Source organism: Pecten maximus, chromosome 17 (assembly GCF_902652985.1).
Source record: "Pecten maximus chromosome 17, xPecMax1.1, whole genome shotgun sequence".
Lineage (NCBI taxonomy): Eukaryota > Metazoa > Mollusca > Bivalvia > Pectinida > Pectinidae > Pecten > Pecten maximus.
The window spans coordinates 31528655-31548653 of NC_047031.1; the positions used below are offsets into that span (position 1 = coordinate 31528655).

The 19999-nt window shown below is 35.0% G+C and overlaps 1 protein-coding gene across 3 annotated transcripts in view; it reads right to left on the minus strand.

Annotated features, from left to right (window-relative positions):
• LOC117315645 overlaps positions 1-19999 on the minus strand; it is a 36301-nt gene that overhangs the window by 216 nt on the left and 16086 nt on the right. The window contains exons 5-16 of one of the 3 annotated variants that reach the window (XM_033869929.1): positions 16152-16245; positions 15497-15579; positions 14510-14581; positions 14212-14353; positions 12878-13033; positions 12395-12430; positions 10345-10383; positions 9067-9084; positions 2160-2267; positions 2023-2040; positions 1699-1716; positions 1015-1198 (exon numbers count right to left, since the gene is read on the minus strand). In XM_033869929.1, coding sequence (XP_033725820.1) covers positions 1015-1198; positions 1699-1716; positions 2023-2040; positions 2160-2267; positions 9067-9084; positions 10345-10383; positions 12395-12430; positions 12878-13033; positions 14212-14353; positions 14510-14581; positions 15497-15579; positions 16152-16245 — 968 coding nt within the window. The remainder of the gene's footprint in view (positions 1-1014; positions 1199-1698; positions 1717-2022; positions 2041-2159; positions 2268-9066; positions 9085-10344; positions 10384-12394; positions 12431-12877; positions 13034-14211; positions 14354-14509; positions 14582-15496; positions 15580-16151; positions 16246-19999) is intronic. The other 2 variants (XM_033869930.1, XM_033869931.1) reach the window with 2 other exon arrangements.

Below are 19999 nucleotides of genomic sequence, written 5' to 3' on the forward strand. Positions count from 1 at the left end.
AATCCTTGTCTAAGTAGACGGAAACGTCTTATCCGAGCCGGATTCCGCTTGTCCTATATAGAAACAAAAATTGAAAGTTTTTTGCTTATATTCTCATAAATAGTAGTTCTGTGATAAATAGAATCTTACACTCGTGGCTATGTCATATGAAATTTATGTAACTCGTTCAATAATTTGATATACATGTATGTATTCGCCTAAATATTCGTGGCATATGTCAAACTACTGTTCTGTAGTTATAAATCTAAAAATACCTGTCAAACTCGTTCTATAGTTACAAATCTAAAAAATACCTGTCAAACTCTCGTTCTATAGTTACAAATCTAAAAATACCTGTCAAACTCGTTCTATACATGTACAGTGGAACTTTGTTAACTCGAACTCGACGGGACCACGAGAAAACTTCGAGTTATCCGAGTGTTCGAATAAAGCGAGTTGTCATTTTTGGTGCAAAGTTTGGTCAATATTTGTCAACATTATATAATCATTATAACTCCGCTCTGTCGCTCATCAGTTAGGTGTAAAGACTGGTCAATACATGTAAATGTTTATGTAATATATGTCACGATAAAGTTTCTTTCGCTTAGTCACTTCAATAACGATCTGATGTTCATGTCATGTTTGCAAAAGGAATAACGATAATGTGGAATTCAACCGAATAACAATTTATTAATGTTATATCAAAAAAAGGTTTAAATATAACACAGATTATATGTAAAACAGAATCATTACCTTATATTGAACATATAAAATACTGTTTGATAGTCCAACTTTTAAACCTATAAATGCCAGTCAAACTGTAATTGAGAAATCTGCAATAGCTGGAAATCTATAAATCGTGCCAAACCTTTATAATACCTACAAAATCTATATATACCTGTCCAACAGTAATTAAAAAAATATAAAAAGTTAGGTATCTATAAATATATGTAAATCTATAAATACCTGTCAAACAGTAATTAGTTAGTCTATAAATAGTTAGGAATCTATAAATATACGTAAATCTATAAATACCTGTCAAACTCCTGTTGTTCTATGGTATCACATTGGTTGTCTGGACACGTGTATGTATGGCGCTTCTTGCTACAGTAATAACAACAGAACATCTTCACCTGTGGGTCAGGATCGTCACAGATGTGTAACTGTTCATCCAGGTACTTACACTGGCAATCACTGATCGGGTCGTTACATGTTGGAGCTGTTCGAGAGAAGAAGTTGTTTTTAGAATCATTGATGGAGCAATTAAAATACTCCCGATAATATAAGGATATGGTGAGATATTGATACAGAAGCTGACACTGAAAATGAAAATTAGCGACGGAGAGATTTCATGTTAAAACGCTTCGAGAGAAGTAGCTTTTAAGAATCATTAATGGAACAACAAAACGTTCGATTCTCTAAGGATATGGACAGCTATTGATGCAGATGCTGACACTGATAATGACAATTTATGTAGTTGTTTTATGTTGGAACTGTTCAAGAGAAGTAGTTTTTGAAAATTACAATCGGAACAACTGAAACACTCCAAGCCATTAATCAGTCTTCGTCGATACTTTAAGGCGATATGTAGCTGTTCATCTAGATACAGGGACTGGTAATTAGTGATCTGGTAGTTAGGTGTTGGAGTTGTTCTAGAGAACAATCAATATTCTTTCAGTGGATGGAATGAAAAAGTTAAAAAAAAAAAAAATACTTTACCTGGTTGAGCCGTAGAAGCTGCGTGTATATAAATAAAAACTATGATGTAAACATGTTTTTATTACAAGGATTTAACATTTGTAGCTGTATATATTCAAAAATATCTGGACGCTAATTGAAATGTCAAAGCGACGGTGTTGCAATACTACACTGATATTATTATTAAAATATTTTGTTTTCTTAATTATATACAATGTAAGCTTAAAGCACCTAAACAACTTGCTGGAGTCTGTTATTGGTGTCCTGAGTAACACTGTTGTTAATGATAAAAATCAATCATTATAGTTACAACGAAAGGGTAGAAAAGGAAAGAGAAATATTTACCTGGTTTTAGCGTAGAACCTGTGGGTGTATCAATGAACGAAAGAAATAAATTAAACTACAAAAACAAACAAAAAAGTTATATGGTTTTGTGAAGGAAATAAGTAAGACATTAAAAAAAGAATAATTCAAGAACCGACCTCCACAAATTCCACAAGTCTTTTGACACAACTGTGGTGAGATATTGCAGATCAATGTTGTCGTCGCAGCATCGATACCACAGCGGTCACCAATGTCCACACACGAGCCTAGTAATTAAAAGACAGATAATATATCATAGAGTTCAATTGACACCTTTCAAAAAAGTTTAAAACAGTAGGTTATTATCCGTTTTATAATTTTTCAGATTTTCGCCCTTTTAAACATTGTGGCAATACATGCTGCAAAAATGAGCCATCGAAATCAAAGACGTTACTGTATATAATATGTATAATTGAAGTCTAGTCAATGATATATCAAGCTAGACTAGTCGATTATATACAAAACTAATTATAGGCTAGTACATGCTACATTAAATAAGCTTAGTAAATGTTTCATAAACTATTCTAGTTCATGATATATAAAAACTAGTTAAGTACATATTATATGAATCTATTCTAGTACATGTTGTATTAAACTAGTCCAGTACATGTTATATTAAACTAGTCCAGTGTTTGTTATATTAAACTAGTCCAGTACATGTTATATTAAACTAGTCCAGTGCTTGTTATATTAAGCTAGTCCAGTACATGTTATATTAAACTAGTCCAGTACATGTTATATTAAACTAGTCCAGTGCTTGTTATATTAAACTAGTCCAGTACATGTTATATTAAACTAGTCCAGTATATGTTATATTAAACTAGTCCAGTACATGTTATATTAAACTAGTGTAGTACATGTTATATTAAACTAGTCCAGTACATGTTATATTAAACTAGTCCAGTACATGTTATATTAAACTAGTCCAGTGCTTGTTATATTAAACTAGTCCAGTACATGTTATATTAAACTAGTCCAGTACATGTTATATTAAACTAGTCCAGTACATGTTATATTAAACTAGGCCAGTACAGGTTATATCAAACTAGTGTAGTACATGTTATATTAAACTAGTCCAGTACATGTTATATTAAACTAGTCCAGTACATGTTATATTAAACTAGTCCAGTACATGTTATATTAAACTAGTGTAGTACATGTTATATTAAACTAGTGTAGTACATAATATATTAAACTAGTCTAGTACATGTTATATTAAACTAGTCCAGTGCTTGTTATATTAAACTAGTCCAGTACATGTTATATTAAACTAGTCCAGTACATGTTATATTAAACTAGTCCAGTACATGTTATATTAAACTAGTGTAGTACATGTTATATTAAACTAGTGTAGTACATAATATATTAAACTAGTCTAGTACATGTTATATTAAACTAGTCCAGTGCTTGTTATATTAAACTAGTCCAGTACATGTTATATTAAACTAGTCCAGTACATGTTATATTAAACTAGTCTAGTACATGTTATATTAAACTAGTGTAGTACATGTTATATTAAACTAGTGTAGTGCTTGTTATATTAAACTAGTCCAGTACATGTTATATTAAACTAGTCCAGTGCTTGTTATCTTAAACTAGTCCAGTACATGTTATATTAAACTAGTCCAGTACATGTTATATTAAACTAGTCCAGTACATGTTATATTAAACTAGTCTAGTACATGTTATATTAAACTAGTCTAGTGCTTGTTATATTAAACTAGTCCAGTACATGTTATATTAAACTAGTGTAGTACATGTTAAATTAAACTAGTCTAGTACATGTTATATTAAACTAGTCTAGTACATGTTATATTAAACTAGTCTAGTGCTTGTTATATTAAACTAGTCCAGTACATGTTATATTAAACTAGTCTAGTACATGTCATATTAAACTAGTGTAGTACATGTTATATTAAAGTAGTCCAGTACATGTTATATTAAACTAGTCTAGTACATGTTATATTAAACTAGTCCAGTACATGTTATATTAAACTAGTGTAGTGCATGTTATATTAAACTAGTCCAGTGATTGTTATATTAAACTAGTCCAGTACATGTTATATTAAACTAGTCCAGTGCTTGTTATATTAAACTAGTCCAGTACATGTTATATCAAACTAGTCTAGTACATGTTATATTAAACTAGTGTAGTACATGTTATATTAAACTAGTGTAGTACATGTTATATTAAACTAGTGTAGTACATGTTATATTAAACTAGTGTAGTACATGTTATATTAAACTAGTGTAGTACATGTTATGTTAAACTAGTCCAGTACATGTTATATCAAACTAGTCCAGTACATGTTATATTAAACTAGTCCAGTACATGTTATATTAAACTAGTCCAGTACATGTTATATTAAACTAGTCCAGTACATGTTATATTAAACTAGTCCAGTACATGTTATATTAAACTAGTCTAGTACATGTTATATTAAACTAGTCCAGTGCTTGTTATATTAAACTAGTGTAGTACATGTCATATTAAACTAGTGTAGTACATGTTATATTAAAGTAGTCCAGTACATGTTATATTAAACTAGTCCAGTACATGTTATATTAAACTAGTCCAGTACATGTTATATTAAACTAGTGTAGTGCATGTTATATTAAACTAGTCCAGTGATTGTTATATTAAACTAGTCCAGTACATGTTATATTAAACTAGTCCAGTACATGTTATATTAAACTAGTCTAGTACATGTTATATTAAACTAGTCCAGTGCTTGTTATATTAAACTAGTGTAGTACATGTTATATTAAACTAGTCCAGTACTTGTTATATTAAACTAGTGTAGTACATGTTATATTAAACTAGTAAAGTACATATTATATTAAACTAGTCCAGTACATGTTATATTAAACTAGTCCAGTACATGTTATATTAAACTAGCCTAGTACATGTTATATTAAACTAGTCCAGTGCTTGTTATATTAAACTAACCTAGTACATGTTATATCAAACTAGTCCAGTACATGTTATATTAAACTAGTGTAGTACATGTTATATTAAACTAGTCTAGTACATGTTATATTAAACTAGTCCAGTACATGTTATATTAAACTAGTGTAGTACATGTTATATTAAACTAGTCCAGTACATGTTATATTAAACTAGTCCAGTGCTTGTTATATTAAACTAACCTAGTACATGTTATATCAAACTAGTCCAGTACATGTTATATTAAACTAGTGTAGTACATGTTATATTAAACTAGTCTAGTACATGTTATATTAAACTAGTCCAGTACATGTTATATTAAACTAGTGTAGTACATGTTATATTAAACTAGTCTAGTACATGTTATATTAAACTGGTCTAGTACATGTTATATTAAACAAGTTAAGTACATGTTATATCAAACTAGTCCAGTACATATTATATTAAACTAGTCCAGTACATGTTATATTAAACTAGTCCAGTACATGTTATATTAAACTAGTGCAGTACATGTTATATTAAACTAGTGTAGTACATGTTATATTAAACTAGTCTAGTACATGTTATATTAAACTAGTCCAGTACATGTTATATTAAACTAGTGTAGTACATGTTATATTAAACTAGTCTAGTACATATTATATTAAACTAGTCCAGTACATATTATATCAAACTAGCTAAGTACATGTTATATTAAACTAGTGAAGTACATGTTATATTAAACTAGTCCAGTGTATGTTATATTAAACTAGTTCAGTACATGTTATATTAAACTAGTCTGGTACATGTTATATTAAACTAGTGTAGTACATGTTATATTAAATTAGTCTAGTACATGTTATATTTAACTAGTTAAGTATATGTTATATCAAACTAGTCTAGTACATGTTATATTAAACCAGCATAGAACATGCTAAATCAAACTACATTGTAGTCTAGAACATGCTATAATAAAGTTGTCTCGTACGTAATATATATCAAACTAGTCTAGTACATATTATGTAAAACTAGTCTGATACATGTTATATTAAACTAGTCTAGTACATGTTATATTAAACTAGTTAAGTACATAATACAAATGTATATACAACTAGCCAAGCACATGTTACATCGAACTAGTCTAATACATGTTATATTAAAATAGTCTAGTCCATCATATATCAACTAGACTGTTACATTATATAAAATTTACCTAGTACGTGCTATATAAATCTACTCTAGTACATGTACGTGCTATATAAATCTACTATAGTACATGTACGTGCTATATAAATCTACTATAGTACGTGTACGTGCTATATAAATCTACTCTAGTACATGTACGTGCTATATAAATCTACTCATGTACGTGCTATATAAATCTATTCTAGTACATGTACGTGCTATATAAATCTACTATAGTACATGTACGTGCTATATAAATCTACTATAGTACATGTACGTGCTATATAAATCTACTCTAGTACATGTACGTGCTATATAAATCTACTCTAGTACATGTACGTGCTATATAAATCTACTCTAGTACATGTACGTGTTATATAAATCTACTCTAGTACATGTACGTGCTATATAAATCTACTTATGTACGTGCTATATAAATCTACTATAGTACATGTACGTGCTATATAAATCTACTATAGTACATGTACGTGCTATATAACTCTACTCTAGTACATGTACGTGCTATATAAATCTATTATAGTACATGTACGTGCTATATAAATCTACTCTAGTACATGTACGTGCTATATAAATCTACTCTAGTACATGTACGTGCTATATAAATCTACTCTAGTACATGTACGTGTTATATAAATCTACTATAGTACATGTACGTGCTATATAAATCTACTATAGTACATGTACGTGCTATATATATCTACTCTAGTACATGTACGTGCTATATAAATCTACTCATGTACGTGCTATATAAATCTACTATAGTACATGTACGTACTATATATATCTACTCTAGTACATATATGTGCAATATAAATCTACTCTAGTACATGTACGTGCTATATAAATCTACTCTAGTACATGTACGTGCTATATAAATCTACTCTAGTACATGTACGTGCTATATAAATCTACTCATGTACGTGCTATATAAATCTACTATAGTACATGTACGTGCTATATAAATCTACTATAGTACATGTACGTGCTATATATATCTACTCTAGTACATGTACGTGCTATATAAATCTACTCATGTACGTGCTATATAAATCTACTATAGTACATGTACGTACTATATATATCTACTCTAGTACATATATGTGCAATATAAATCTACTCTAGTACATGTACGTGCTATATAAATCTACTCATGTACGTGCTATATAAATCTACTATAGTACATGTACGTGCTATATAAATCTACTATAGTACATGTACGTGCTATATATATCTACTCTAGTACATGTACGTGCTATATAAATCTACTCATGTACGTGCTATATAAATCTACTATAGTACATGTACGTACTATATATATCTACTCTAGTACATATATGTGCAATATAAATCTACTCTAGTACATGTACGTGCTATATAAATCTACTCATGTACGTGCTATATAAATCTACTATAGTACATGTACGTGCTATATAAATCTACTATAGTACGTGTACGTGCTATATAAAGCTACTCTAGTACATGTACGTGCTATATAAATCTACTCTAGTACATGAACGTGCTATATAAATATACTCTAGTACATGTACGTGCTATATAAATCTACTCATGTACGTGCTATATAAATCTACTATAGTACATGTACGTGCTATATAAATCTACTCATGTACGTGCTATATAAATCTACTATAGTACATGTACGTGCTATATAAATCTACTATAGTACATGTACGTGCTATATAAATCTACTATAGTACATGTACGTGCTATATAAATCTACTCTAGTACATGTACGTGCTATATAAATCTACTCTAGTACATGTACGTGCTATATAAATCTACTCATGTACGTGCTATATAAATCTACTATAGTACAGGTACGATCTATATAAATCTACTCATGTACGTGCTATATAAATATACTATAGTACATGTACGTGCTATATAAATCTACTCATGTACGTGCTATATAAATCTACTATAGTACATGTATGTGCTATATAAATCTACTCTAGTACATGTACGTGCTATATAAATCTACTCTAGTACATGTACGTGCTATATAAATCTACTCTAGTACATGTACGTGCTACATAAATCTACTCATGTACGTGCTATATAAATATACTCTAGTACATGTACGTGCTATATAAATCTACTCATGTACGTGCTATATAAATCTACTATAGTACATGTACGTGCTATATAAATCTACTCATGTACGTGCTATATAAATCTACTATAGTACATGTACGTGCTATATAAATCTACTATAGTACATGTACGTGCTATATAAATCTACTCTAGTACATGTACGTGCTATATAAATCTACTCATGTACGTGCTATATAAATCTACTCTAGTACATGTACATGTACGTGCTATATAAATCGACTCAAGTACATGCAATACAAAACTAGTCTGGTATATGATATATAAATCTCGCCTGTTACATTATAAACATCTACCCCGGCACATGTTATATAAAACAATTTTGGTACATGTTATTTAGACATAGACTAATACGTGTTATCTTTCATTACTAGCCCTTTAGCATATATACTATATATAAATAAAGGGTCTTTTACATAAACAAAGAGATTGGCTATAAAATACGACGTATGTATATAACAGAATATTACACTTGTGGCTATAACATGGGGAAAATCTCAAACCTGCTTGATAATTGATGACTAGCGGGGCATGTCAAATTATTTAACTCATTAGATAATTAATGACTCAAGGCATGTCGAAATATTAAAATAACTAAATGAATTTCAAATTACATAATACAGCCACTGATGTAATATTCTATATTTACATCAATCACTCCTGTTAGTAAAACTACTCTATGTAATATGTCACTAAACACATCTTCATCAACACACCAACCTAGCTCGGAAAGAAGAAAAAAAAAAAAAAAACTAAATATTTACCTGGCTTTACCGTCGAAACTGATGAAGTAGGAAAACGTATTTATACGATCACATTTCACTGTGAAATATTACCATAGCGTCAACGCCTGTATTATAGATTCGTAGAGATGCCATAACAATGTGTTTGCGACAGGACAATTCAACGAAATAAACACAGCATCTAATACTACTTTAAACTGACCAATCACGGCACTGCTTACAAACGACAATAGGGAAAATTAAAATTTGCATATAGCTCTCTGTCATATTATATGACGTCATAATGGAAGATAGAATACATAACGTCACGATTTGGCATACATTTGTGAGCTGTTGACAGTGGACCGAACTGAATTCTGGGGGAGATTAATTTATTTTGCTATAAAATGAAATAAACAGAATATCAAACAGTATCTTCAGTAATACCAAATATGTTTCACTCATGTGGCTTATATTTTGATAAGCACTCGTGAAAGATATCAAAATATTAGTGACACTCGTGAAATAAATTTGTTATTACTGAAGACACTGTTAAATATCTATTGCCATTTAGCTTTTGATCGCTTTTATTTTCCTGAAATGCTTCCTAACATTTACACTCCACCGTTGTATGTTAATAAACAATTTTCAAGCAATTTGTGGGAGTATAAACCTTTTACTAATACTTAGCCGCACATACGTATAATTGTATACGCGGGACCGGATGAAGGCTCGGGGGTTCAGTTTTTTCAGTTCTTTCAGCCAAATTTAGCCATGCACGTTCGGCGAAACGGAACGCCTCCTCATTTCTACCAGGTAACAAGGGACCAGTATGATCTTGTATAGTAAGTTACAAGGGAACAACCAACCAATCGAAAAATAGACTTTTGAAACTTTCTCCTGTGTATACAAAGTCGATCAGGGGATAAAATATTTGGCAGCCACCGATTGGCCAGTATATGTTGAAATTCCAAAATATATATGTAGCCCGAAAGGTACATGCTCAAAGGTTATGCTGATATAAATTTGGTAAGACAGATTTACTTATTTACTTATTCATTTTTTTTTTCAAAAGTTCAGATCATAATTATTAACAGGTGAACATTTCAGATTTCTTAGAATTTTTACTACGGAATTCACCCAATTTCAAAATGGCTACCTTGGAAAAGATAGTTTTTTAGTAAGTGTTATATGAGACCCTAAAGTTTTGTGATAGATAATAATTTCCAAATTGAATTTTAGAATTTTAATAATATACTCCAAACATTAACACTGAAGTCTATGGAAAAAACAACTGGTTGGTTTATCCCTTCTACTTACCCGGGCTCGGAGTCTTCCCTGGTACTTGTCCCGGTGTTGCTGAAACATACACCAAGCTATCATTTTACATCAAAAAATCTGTTTACAAAGGGGAAACAGATAAAAAAAACTCAATGTATGATTTCAAAGTGACCTAACGTCACATTTTGTGACGATCTAAATATGAATGCTCATAATTGTGTCATTAGAAACATGTATCGTGCTAGAGATTATTAACTAATATATTTATAGAGATATAATTACTTCAGTAAGTGTTTATGTCACTATTGTATCGTTTGACTAGCAGGACATCAGTGTATTTTATCACATTACATAATAAGGAGATAATAATTATAACTCTAAACACAATACAGTAACATTATCTACCTGTAGACCCCACACAATACAGTTACAGTATCTACCTGTAGACCCCACACAATACAGTTACATTATCTTCCTACCTGTAGACCCCACACAATACAGTTACATTATCTACCTGTAGACCCCACACAATACAGTGACATTATCTACCTGTAGACCCCACACAATACAGTTACATTATCTACCTGTAGACCCCACACAATACAGTGACAGTATCTACCTGTAGACCCCACACAATACAGTTATATTATCTACCTGTAGACCCCACACAATACAGTTACATTATCTTCCTACCTGTAGACCCCACACAATACAGTTACATTATCTACCTGTAGACCCCACACAATACAGTGACATTATCTACCTGTATACCCCACACAATACAGTTACATTATCTACCTGTACACCCCACACAATACAGTTATATTATCTACCTGTACACCCCACACAATACAGTTATATTATCTACCTGTAGACCCCACACAATACAGTGACATTATCTACCTGTAGACCCCACACAATACAGTTACATTATCTACCTGTAGACCCCACATAATACAGTTATATTATCTACCTGTAGACCCCACACAATACAGTTACATTATCTACCTGTAGACCCCACACAATACAGTTATATTATCTACCTGTAGACCCCACACAATACAGTGACATTATCTACCTGTAGACCCCACACAATACAGTTACATTATCTACCTGTAGACCCCACACAATACAGTTACATTATCTACCTGTATACCCCACACAATACAGTTACATTATCTACCTGTAGACCCCACACAATACAGTTACATTATCGACCTGTAGACCCCACACAATACAGTGACATTATCTACCTGTATACCCCACACAATACAGTTACAGTATCTACCTGTAGTCCCCACACAATACAGTGACATTATCTACCTGTAGACCCCACACAATACAGTGACATTATCTACCTGTAGACCCCAAACAATACAGTTACAGTATCTACCTGTAGACCCCACACAATACAGTTACAGTATCTACCTGTAGACCCCACACAATACAGTTACAGTATCTACCTGTAGACCCAACACAATACAGTTACATTATATACCTGTAGACCCCACACAATACAGTTACAGTATCTACCCCACACAATACCGTGACATTATCTACCTGTAGACCCCACACAATACAGTAACATTATCTACCTGTAGACCCCACACAATACAGTTACAGTATCTACCTGTAGACCCCACACAATACAGTTACAGTATCTACCTGTAGACCCCACACAATACAGTGACATTATCTACCTGTAGACCCCACACAATACAGTTACAGTATCTACCTGTAGACCCCACACAATACAGTTACAGTATCTACCTGTAGACCCCACACAATACAGTTACATTATCTACCTGTAGACCCCACACAATACAGTTACATGATCTACCTGTCGACCCCACACAATACAGTTACATTATCTACCTGTAGACCCCACACAATACAGTTACAGTATCTACCTGTAGACCCCACACAATACAGTTACAGTATCTACCTGTAAACCCCACACAATACAGTTATATTATCTACCTGTAGACCCCACACAATACAGTTACATTATCTACCTGTAGACCCCACACAATACAGTTACAGTATCTACCTGTAGACCCCACACAATACAGTGACATTATCTACTTACCTGTAGACCCCACAACGATGCCTGGACCACCCCCAGCTGAAACAACACGTCATCAGTAGGATGCACATTCTGACAGGCACACACGTGTAAAAGGTGAATTTAAATATAGATTTAACAAAAGATAAAGTAAATTATGATGAAATAAAACTGCATTATATAGCTATTCCGTCCTTTAAAGGGCTCGTCAGTGATGCTTGGGACCAAATGTGTGTAAATTCAGAATGAAAGTCGTGACATCGAAATGCTTAGAACAACACGATATTGTTTTAAGTATTAATTTCAATCTTTTTGACCAAAAAATGGGATATTATGTTAAAAAAGTCTTTCTTAATGCCAATTACAAAGAGCAAGTATGTAAATTAATGAACAATTGACAATTTATTAGATAACGTGTATGTTGTTTATTTATAACCGTTTGTATTTATTTCATTTCCCAGTAACCGGGTAAAAGTATTGTCTACTAAATGTAAGAAATGTACATACTGCATGTCCCGCACGTTCGGGGACACAACATATTCTTAATCTTTTTGTCAAAACACGGAGCAGGGTCGTTAGCGATGAGTTGTCGGCAGGCTACCTCGTCGTAGTCAAAACACACAAGTAGGGCAGGAGGAATCAGGAGGTCGGTACCGGTGTCAGCTGTAAGACAAACGGGACATTTTTATAGGTAAGGTTAATCTTAGATCTGGGACATATTTATAGGTAAGGTTAATCTTAGATCTGGGACATATTTATAGGTAAAGTTAATCTTAGATCTGGGACATATTTATAGGTAAGGTTAATCTTAGATCTGGGACATATTTATAGGTAAGGTTAATCTTAGATCTGGGACATATTTATAGGTAAGGTTAATCTTAGATCCGGGACATATTTATAGGTAAGGTTAATCTTAGATCCGGGACATATTTATAGGTAAGGTTAATCTGAGATCTGGGACATATTTATAGGTAAGGTTAATCTTAGATCTGGGACATATTTATAGGTAAGGTTAATCTTAGATCTGGGACATATTTATAGGTAAGGTTAATCTTAGATCTGGGACTAGGTAAGGTTAGTCTTAGATCTGGGACATATTTACAGGTAAGGTTAATCTTAGATCTGGGACATATTTATAGGTAAGTTTAATCTGTGATCTGGGACATATTGATAGGTAAAGTTAATCTTAGATTTGGGACATATTTATAGGTGAGGTTAATCTTAGATCTGGGACATATTTAAATGTAAGGTTAATCTTAGATCTGGAAATCATGTACATTCTACAAAGACGTTATACACATGCAATTTTATTACATAAACGGCGTGGTATCCGGTGAAGTTGCCAATGTAATGTTTTTAAATGTATGTCACTAAATGGTTATGCCAGTCCGACATCTTTTGTGATGACATGACATGACTATGAATTAAATTATGGCGGCAAAAAACCACTGCATCCATTTGATAATGTTCTCAATATTTTTACTTTAAAATATGTTATAAAGCTCGTTTCGGATTTATTCATTAATTTGTTTTCATTTTCTTTAACTTCACCCGCCAAGGCTCTCAGAAAAAGCTTCTAAGGCTCTTTCGTAAAATCTCATATCTAGTGTTATTTCAACAAAACCATCACCTTAATATGCCTAAACGCATAAAAGAAAAATGTCAATTGCTTCCGAACCCGTTTAATTCATTTGTATTAGTAAATTAATGTACTGCATAATATATAGCAAATATGAATATTAAATTTTAGTTTTTCTGATACTTTACTTACGTTTTCAGTATTGATCTTGTGTTTGCTTATTGGTTATTTTACTTGATATTTTTGTTAACGTTTAACTTACTTCCATTACACAATTGTCTGTTGCAGTTCTCGCCCGAGCAGCACTTGGAACAGTAAGAGGTTGTTAGTGGTAGTGAGTTGGTCTGTCGCTGGGAGATGTCGCCGCGCTTTCCAACAAGGACGGGTGGCGGCGATCTGCAACTCTGATGTATAATAGCACACGTATTATTATAATTGGTTGGAATACATTGTACTACATACTGATTCATATATATAACACATATAATATCTGTAAGTGATGACATTTAATATGATTCACGTGAAAAACGTTGCATATCGAGTAAAGCGAATATTCTTACTGAGGTTCTCGCACATCCGAGACGAAATCGTTTTTCCGAGTTTACGTTGTATACCTCTTCTGTATAGCAAATCTGAAAAAAATGTAACATGAAAGTAAGATACGTATTGTCTATCTTAGCCATTGTTTTCGGACTACTGGAGTTAAAATAATTTGCCCGCTGCTATCACTGTCGATTTCTTGTCGGACGAAAAGATGAATGATGCAGATTTGTATAACATTTATACAAATGTAAGAAATCATCATCTTGATAAAAATATTACATCATCGCTAGTAATTTCTATGTTAGACCAATCAAAACGGTACTTTCTATTCGCGGCGTTGAAACGCATTGCGGCACTTCCGCTATATACTTTGCATTTTTTACCAATATTCTGTCATGGTTGTGCATTATATATTACATATATTTTCAACGGGAATTCTTTCAATATCTTATGTATATATATATCAAAGTTTTAAATACATGCTTCATTTACATTAAAATGTAATTTTCAAGAAATTCGACCTTTCAAATATTTCGAATTTTCGATGATAGAAGAAAATCCGAAAAACTAAATACAATAAATTTGATATTGATACAGAAAATTGTGGCTCTATCATATTATTTGCCAAAAATCATAAAACAGATGTTCAATAACGTTTGCTTCTGTCATTTGTAACAACTTTACATATTTTATGATATATTATAATAAACAATATATCTTAACACTGCTTTCATGCATACTTTGCAACAGTATATGCAATTGATATTGTGACGTCCCCTAATTAATGTAAACTGACAATTTAGCGGTCACCATATTTTAGCGCTTTTCGGCTAGATACGTTGCGCATGCGCTAATGAAACTTTCTCTATACCATTTCTAAATAATAATATTGTGGATACGTTAATTTGTCATAAAATTTGCTAAAACACTTAAATTGAAAGTGGGCCAATTCAGTCTATATAGAGTATACGATGTGTTATGGATATTTAAACATGTTTGTTTACCTCGTCATCATCACACTGTTTCGATAGGTCACAGTCTGTTGGTTTTATCACATAGTCACAGGCCAGACATCTGTGTTTAAGTGCTGAAATAAATACACAGAAAAATTAACTGTAGGCTTTTTCCGTCAGTGGTGAGTTTTAGTGCAGAAAATTCAGAGGAAATTCTACTGTTAAAGGAAGTAGTCACTGCAATTGTACATTGAACTGGTTTGAAAGTAAACTATTTCCAATCTTGTCAATATCGATACTTTTGTTTAGCAATAAAATTATTATGTTATATGACGTTTGAAGAGTAGAGTGTTAACTATAACCTCCAGTTTCTTTCTCTGTTTCCCTTGGAATATCCCATGACAAAAATCGAAAGCCCACAACTACATATTTGATTGATGCCAGGAAAATAAAAACTGAATGATTATTAAGCTGGTCTATTTTAGCTCACAGAGGAGTGACAACTAAAGCCAAAGCCAGTCAATGTAACGGTATGACGACCCCGGAAGTCTGAAGTCCACCACAGTGACAAAAGGGTCAAGGGTCAAGGGTCAAAGAGAACGAATGTGAACGTAATCCTTTGCGTATCGAGGATGTCTACATGCATAATGACATTCGATACTACTTGAATCCTTAAAAAGAAAAGAAAATTCCATGCGTTACTTACTGACAGGTTGATCACATGTCTGTATGTTACAGAAATCTTTGCTACAACACGAACTACAAAGCGTTCGATCATCACGTTTTCCTACGCCACAGGTCTGTAAAAACAATTACGACATAATAACGAAAGGGTAATTCGAAATCAAAACCGATATAGTGAGGGAAAAACAGGAATAAAAAATATAACTATTTGCATGAAGACCATTGAAAATGTACCAAGAGAATAAGGCTGTGTTCTGTGTTAAATGGAAAAATTTAGTTCGATAACATTGGAAACCTTGCAGCTTGGGACTTGACGGAAAATGTGAAGTATGTTAACCTCGAGACGTTTGTTTTATATGACGTCCTCCCACGACCGTTATGGAGTGGTATAATCGGCCTTATATGGGTCACCTCTCACGACCGTTATGGAGTGGTATAATCGGCCTTATATTGGCCACCTCCAATGACCATCTTGGAGTGGTATAATCGGCCTTATATTGGCCACCTTTCACGACCGTTATGGAGTGGTATAATCGGCCTTATATTGGCCGCCTCTCACGGCCGTTATGGAGTGGTATAATCGGCCTTATATTGGCCGACTACCACGACCATCATGGAGTGGTATAATCGGCCTTATATTGGCCACCTCCAATGACCATCATTGAGTGGTATAATCGGCCTTATATTGGCCGACTCTCACGACCGTTATGGAGTGGTATAATTGGCCTTATATTGGCCACCTCCCACGACCATCATGGAGTGGTATAATTGGCCTTATATTGGCCGACTCTCACGACCGTTATGGAGTGGTATAATCGGCCTTATATTGGCCACCTCTCACGACCGTTATGGAGTGGTATAATTGGCCTTATATTGGCCGACTACCACGACCATCACGGAGTGGGTATAATTGGCCTTATATTGGCCACCTCCAATGACCATCATTGAGTGGTATAATCGGCCTTATATTGGCCACCTCCAATGACCATCATTGAGTGGTATAATTGGCCTTATATTGGCCACCTCCAATGACCATCATTGAGTGGTATAATCGGCCTTATATTGGCCACCTCCAATGACCATCATTGAGTGGTATAATCGGCCTTATATTGGCCACCTCCCACGACCATCATGGAGCGGTATAATCGGCCTTATATTGGCCACCTCTCACTACAGTTATGGAGTGGTATAATCGGCCTTATATTGGCCACCTCCCACGACCATCATGGAGTGGTATAATCGGCCTTATATTGGCCACCTCCAATGACCATCATTGAGTGGTATAATCGGCCTTATATTGGCCGACTCTCACGACCGTTATGGAGTGGTATAATTGGCCTTATATTGGCCACCTCTCACGACCGTTATGGAGTGGTATAATCGGCCTTATATTGGCCGACTACCACGACCATCTTGGAGTGGTATAATCAGCCTTATATTGGCCACCTCCAACGACCATCATGGAGTGGTATAATTGGCCTTATATTGGCCGACTCTCACGACCGTTATGGAGTGGTATAATTGGCCTTATATTGGCCACCTCTCACGACCGTTATGGAGTGGTATAATCGGCCTTATATTGGCCACCTCTCACGACCGTTATGGAGTGGTATAATCGGCCTTATATTGGCCACCTCTCACGACCGTAAAGGAGTGGTATAATCGGCCTTATATTGGCCGACTCTCACGACCTTTATGGAGTGGTATAATCGGCCTTATATTGGCCACCTCCAACGACCATCATGGAGTGGTATAATCGGCCTTATATTGGCCACCTCCAACGACCATCATGGAGTGGTATAATCGGCCTTATATTGGCCACCTCTCACGGCCGTTATGGAGTGGTATAATCGGCCTTATATTGGCCACCTCCAACGACCATCATGGAGTGGTATAATCGGCCTTATATTGGCCGACTCTCACGACCGTTATGGAGTGGTATAATTGGCCTTATATTGGCCGACTCTCACGACCGTCATGGAGTGGTATAATCGGCCTTATATTGGCCACCTCCAACGACCATCGTGGAGTGGTATAATCGGCCTTATATTGGTCGACTCTCACGACCATCTTGGAGTGGTATAATCGGCCTTATATTGGCCACCTCTCACGGCCGTTATGGAGTGGTATAATCGGCCTTATATAGGTCACCTCTCACGACCGTCATGGAGTGGTATAATCGGCCTTATATTGGCCACCTCTCACGGCCGTTATGGAGTGGTATAATCGGCCTTATATTGGCCACCTCCCACGACCGTTAAGGAGTGGTATAATCGGCCTTATATTGGCCGCCTCCCACGACCATCTTGGAGTGGTATAATCGGCCTTATATTGGCAACCTCCAATGACCATCATTGAGTGGTATAATCGGCCTTATATTGGCCGACTCTCACGACCGTTATGGAGTGGTATAATTGGCCTTATATTGGCCACCTCCCACGACCATTATGGAGTGGTATAATTGGCCTTATATTGGCCGACTCTCACGACCGTTATGGAGTGGTATAATTGGCCTTATATTGGCCGACTACCACGACCATCACGGAGTGGTATAATCGGCCTTATATTGGCCACCTCCAATGACCATCATTGAGTGGTATAATCGGCCTTATATTGGCCACCTCCAATGACCATCATTGAGTGGTATAATTGGCCTTATATTGGCCACCTCCAATGACCATCATTGAGTGGTATAATCGGCCTTATATTGGCCACCTCCAATGACCATCATTGAGTGGTATAATCGGCCTTATATTGGCCACCTCCCACGACCATCATGGAGCGGTATAATCGGCCTTATATTGGCCACCTCTCACGACAGTTATGGAGTGGTATAATCGGCCTTATATTGGCCACCTCCCACGACCATCATGGAGTGGTATAATCGGCCTTATATTGGCCACCTCCAATGACCATCATTGAGTGGTATAATCGGCCTTATATTGGCCGACTCTCACGACCGTTATGGAGTGGTATAATTGGCCTTATATTGGCCACCTCTCACGACCGTTATGGAGTGGTATAATCGGCCTTATATTGGCCGACTACCACGACCATCTTGGAGTGGTATAATCAGCCTTATATTGGCCACCTCCAACGACCATCATGGAGTGGTATAATTGGCCTTATATTGGCCACCTCCCACGACCATCATGGAGTGGTATAATCGGCCTTATATTGGCCACCTCCAATGACCATCATTGAGTGGTATAATCGGCCTTATATTGGCCGACTCTCACGACCGTTATGGAGTGGTATAATTGGTCTTATATTGGCCACCTCTCACGACCGTTATGGAGTGGTATAATTGGCCTTATATTGGCCACCTCTCACGACCGTTATGGAGTGGTATAATCGACCTTATATTGGCCACCTCTCACGACCGTAAAGGAGTGGTATAATCGGCCTTATATTGGCCACCTTTCACGACCGTTATGGAGTGGTATAATCGGCCTTATATTGGCCGCCTCTCACGGCCGTTATGGAGTGGTATAATCGGCCTTATATTGGCCGACTACCACGACCATCATGGAGTGGTATAATCGGCCTTATATTGGCCACCTCCAATGACCATCATTGAGTGGTATAATCGGCCTTATATTGGCCGACTCTCACGACCGTTATGGAGTGGTATAATTGGCCTTATATTGGCCACCTCCCACGACCATCATGGAGTGGTATAATTGGCCTTATATTGGCCGACTCTCACGACCGTTATGGAGTGGTATAATCGGCCTTATATTGGCCACCTCTCACGACCGTTATGGAGTGGTATAATTGGCCTTATATTGGCCGACTACCACGACCATCACGGAGTGGGTATAATTGGCCTTATATTGGCCACCTCCAATGACCATCATTGAGTGGTAT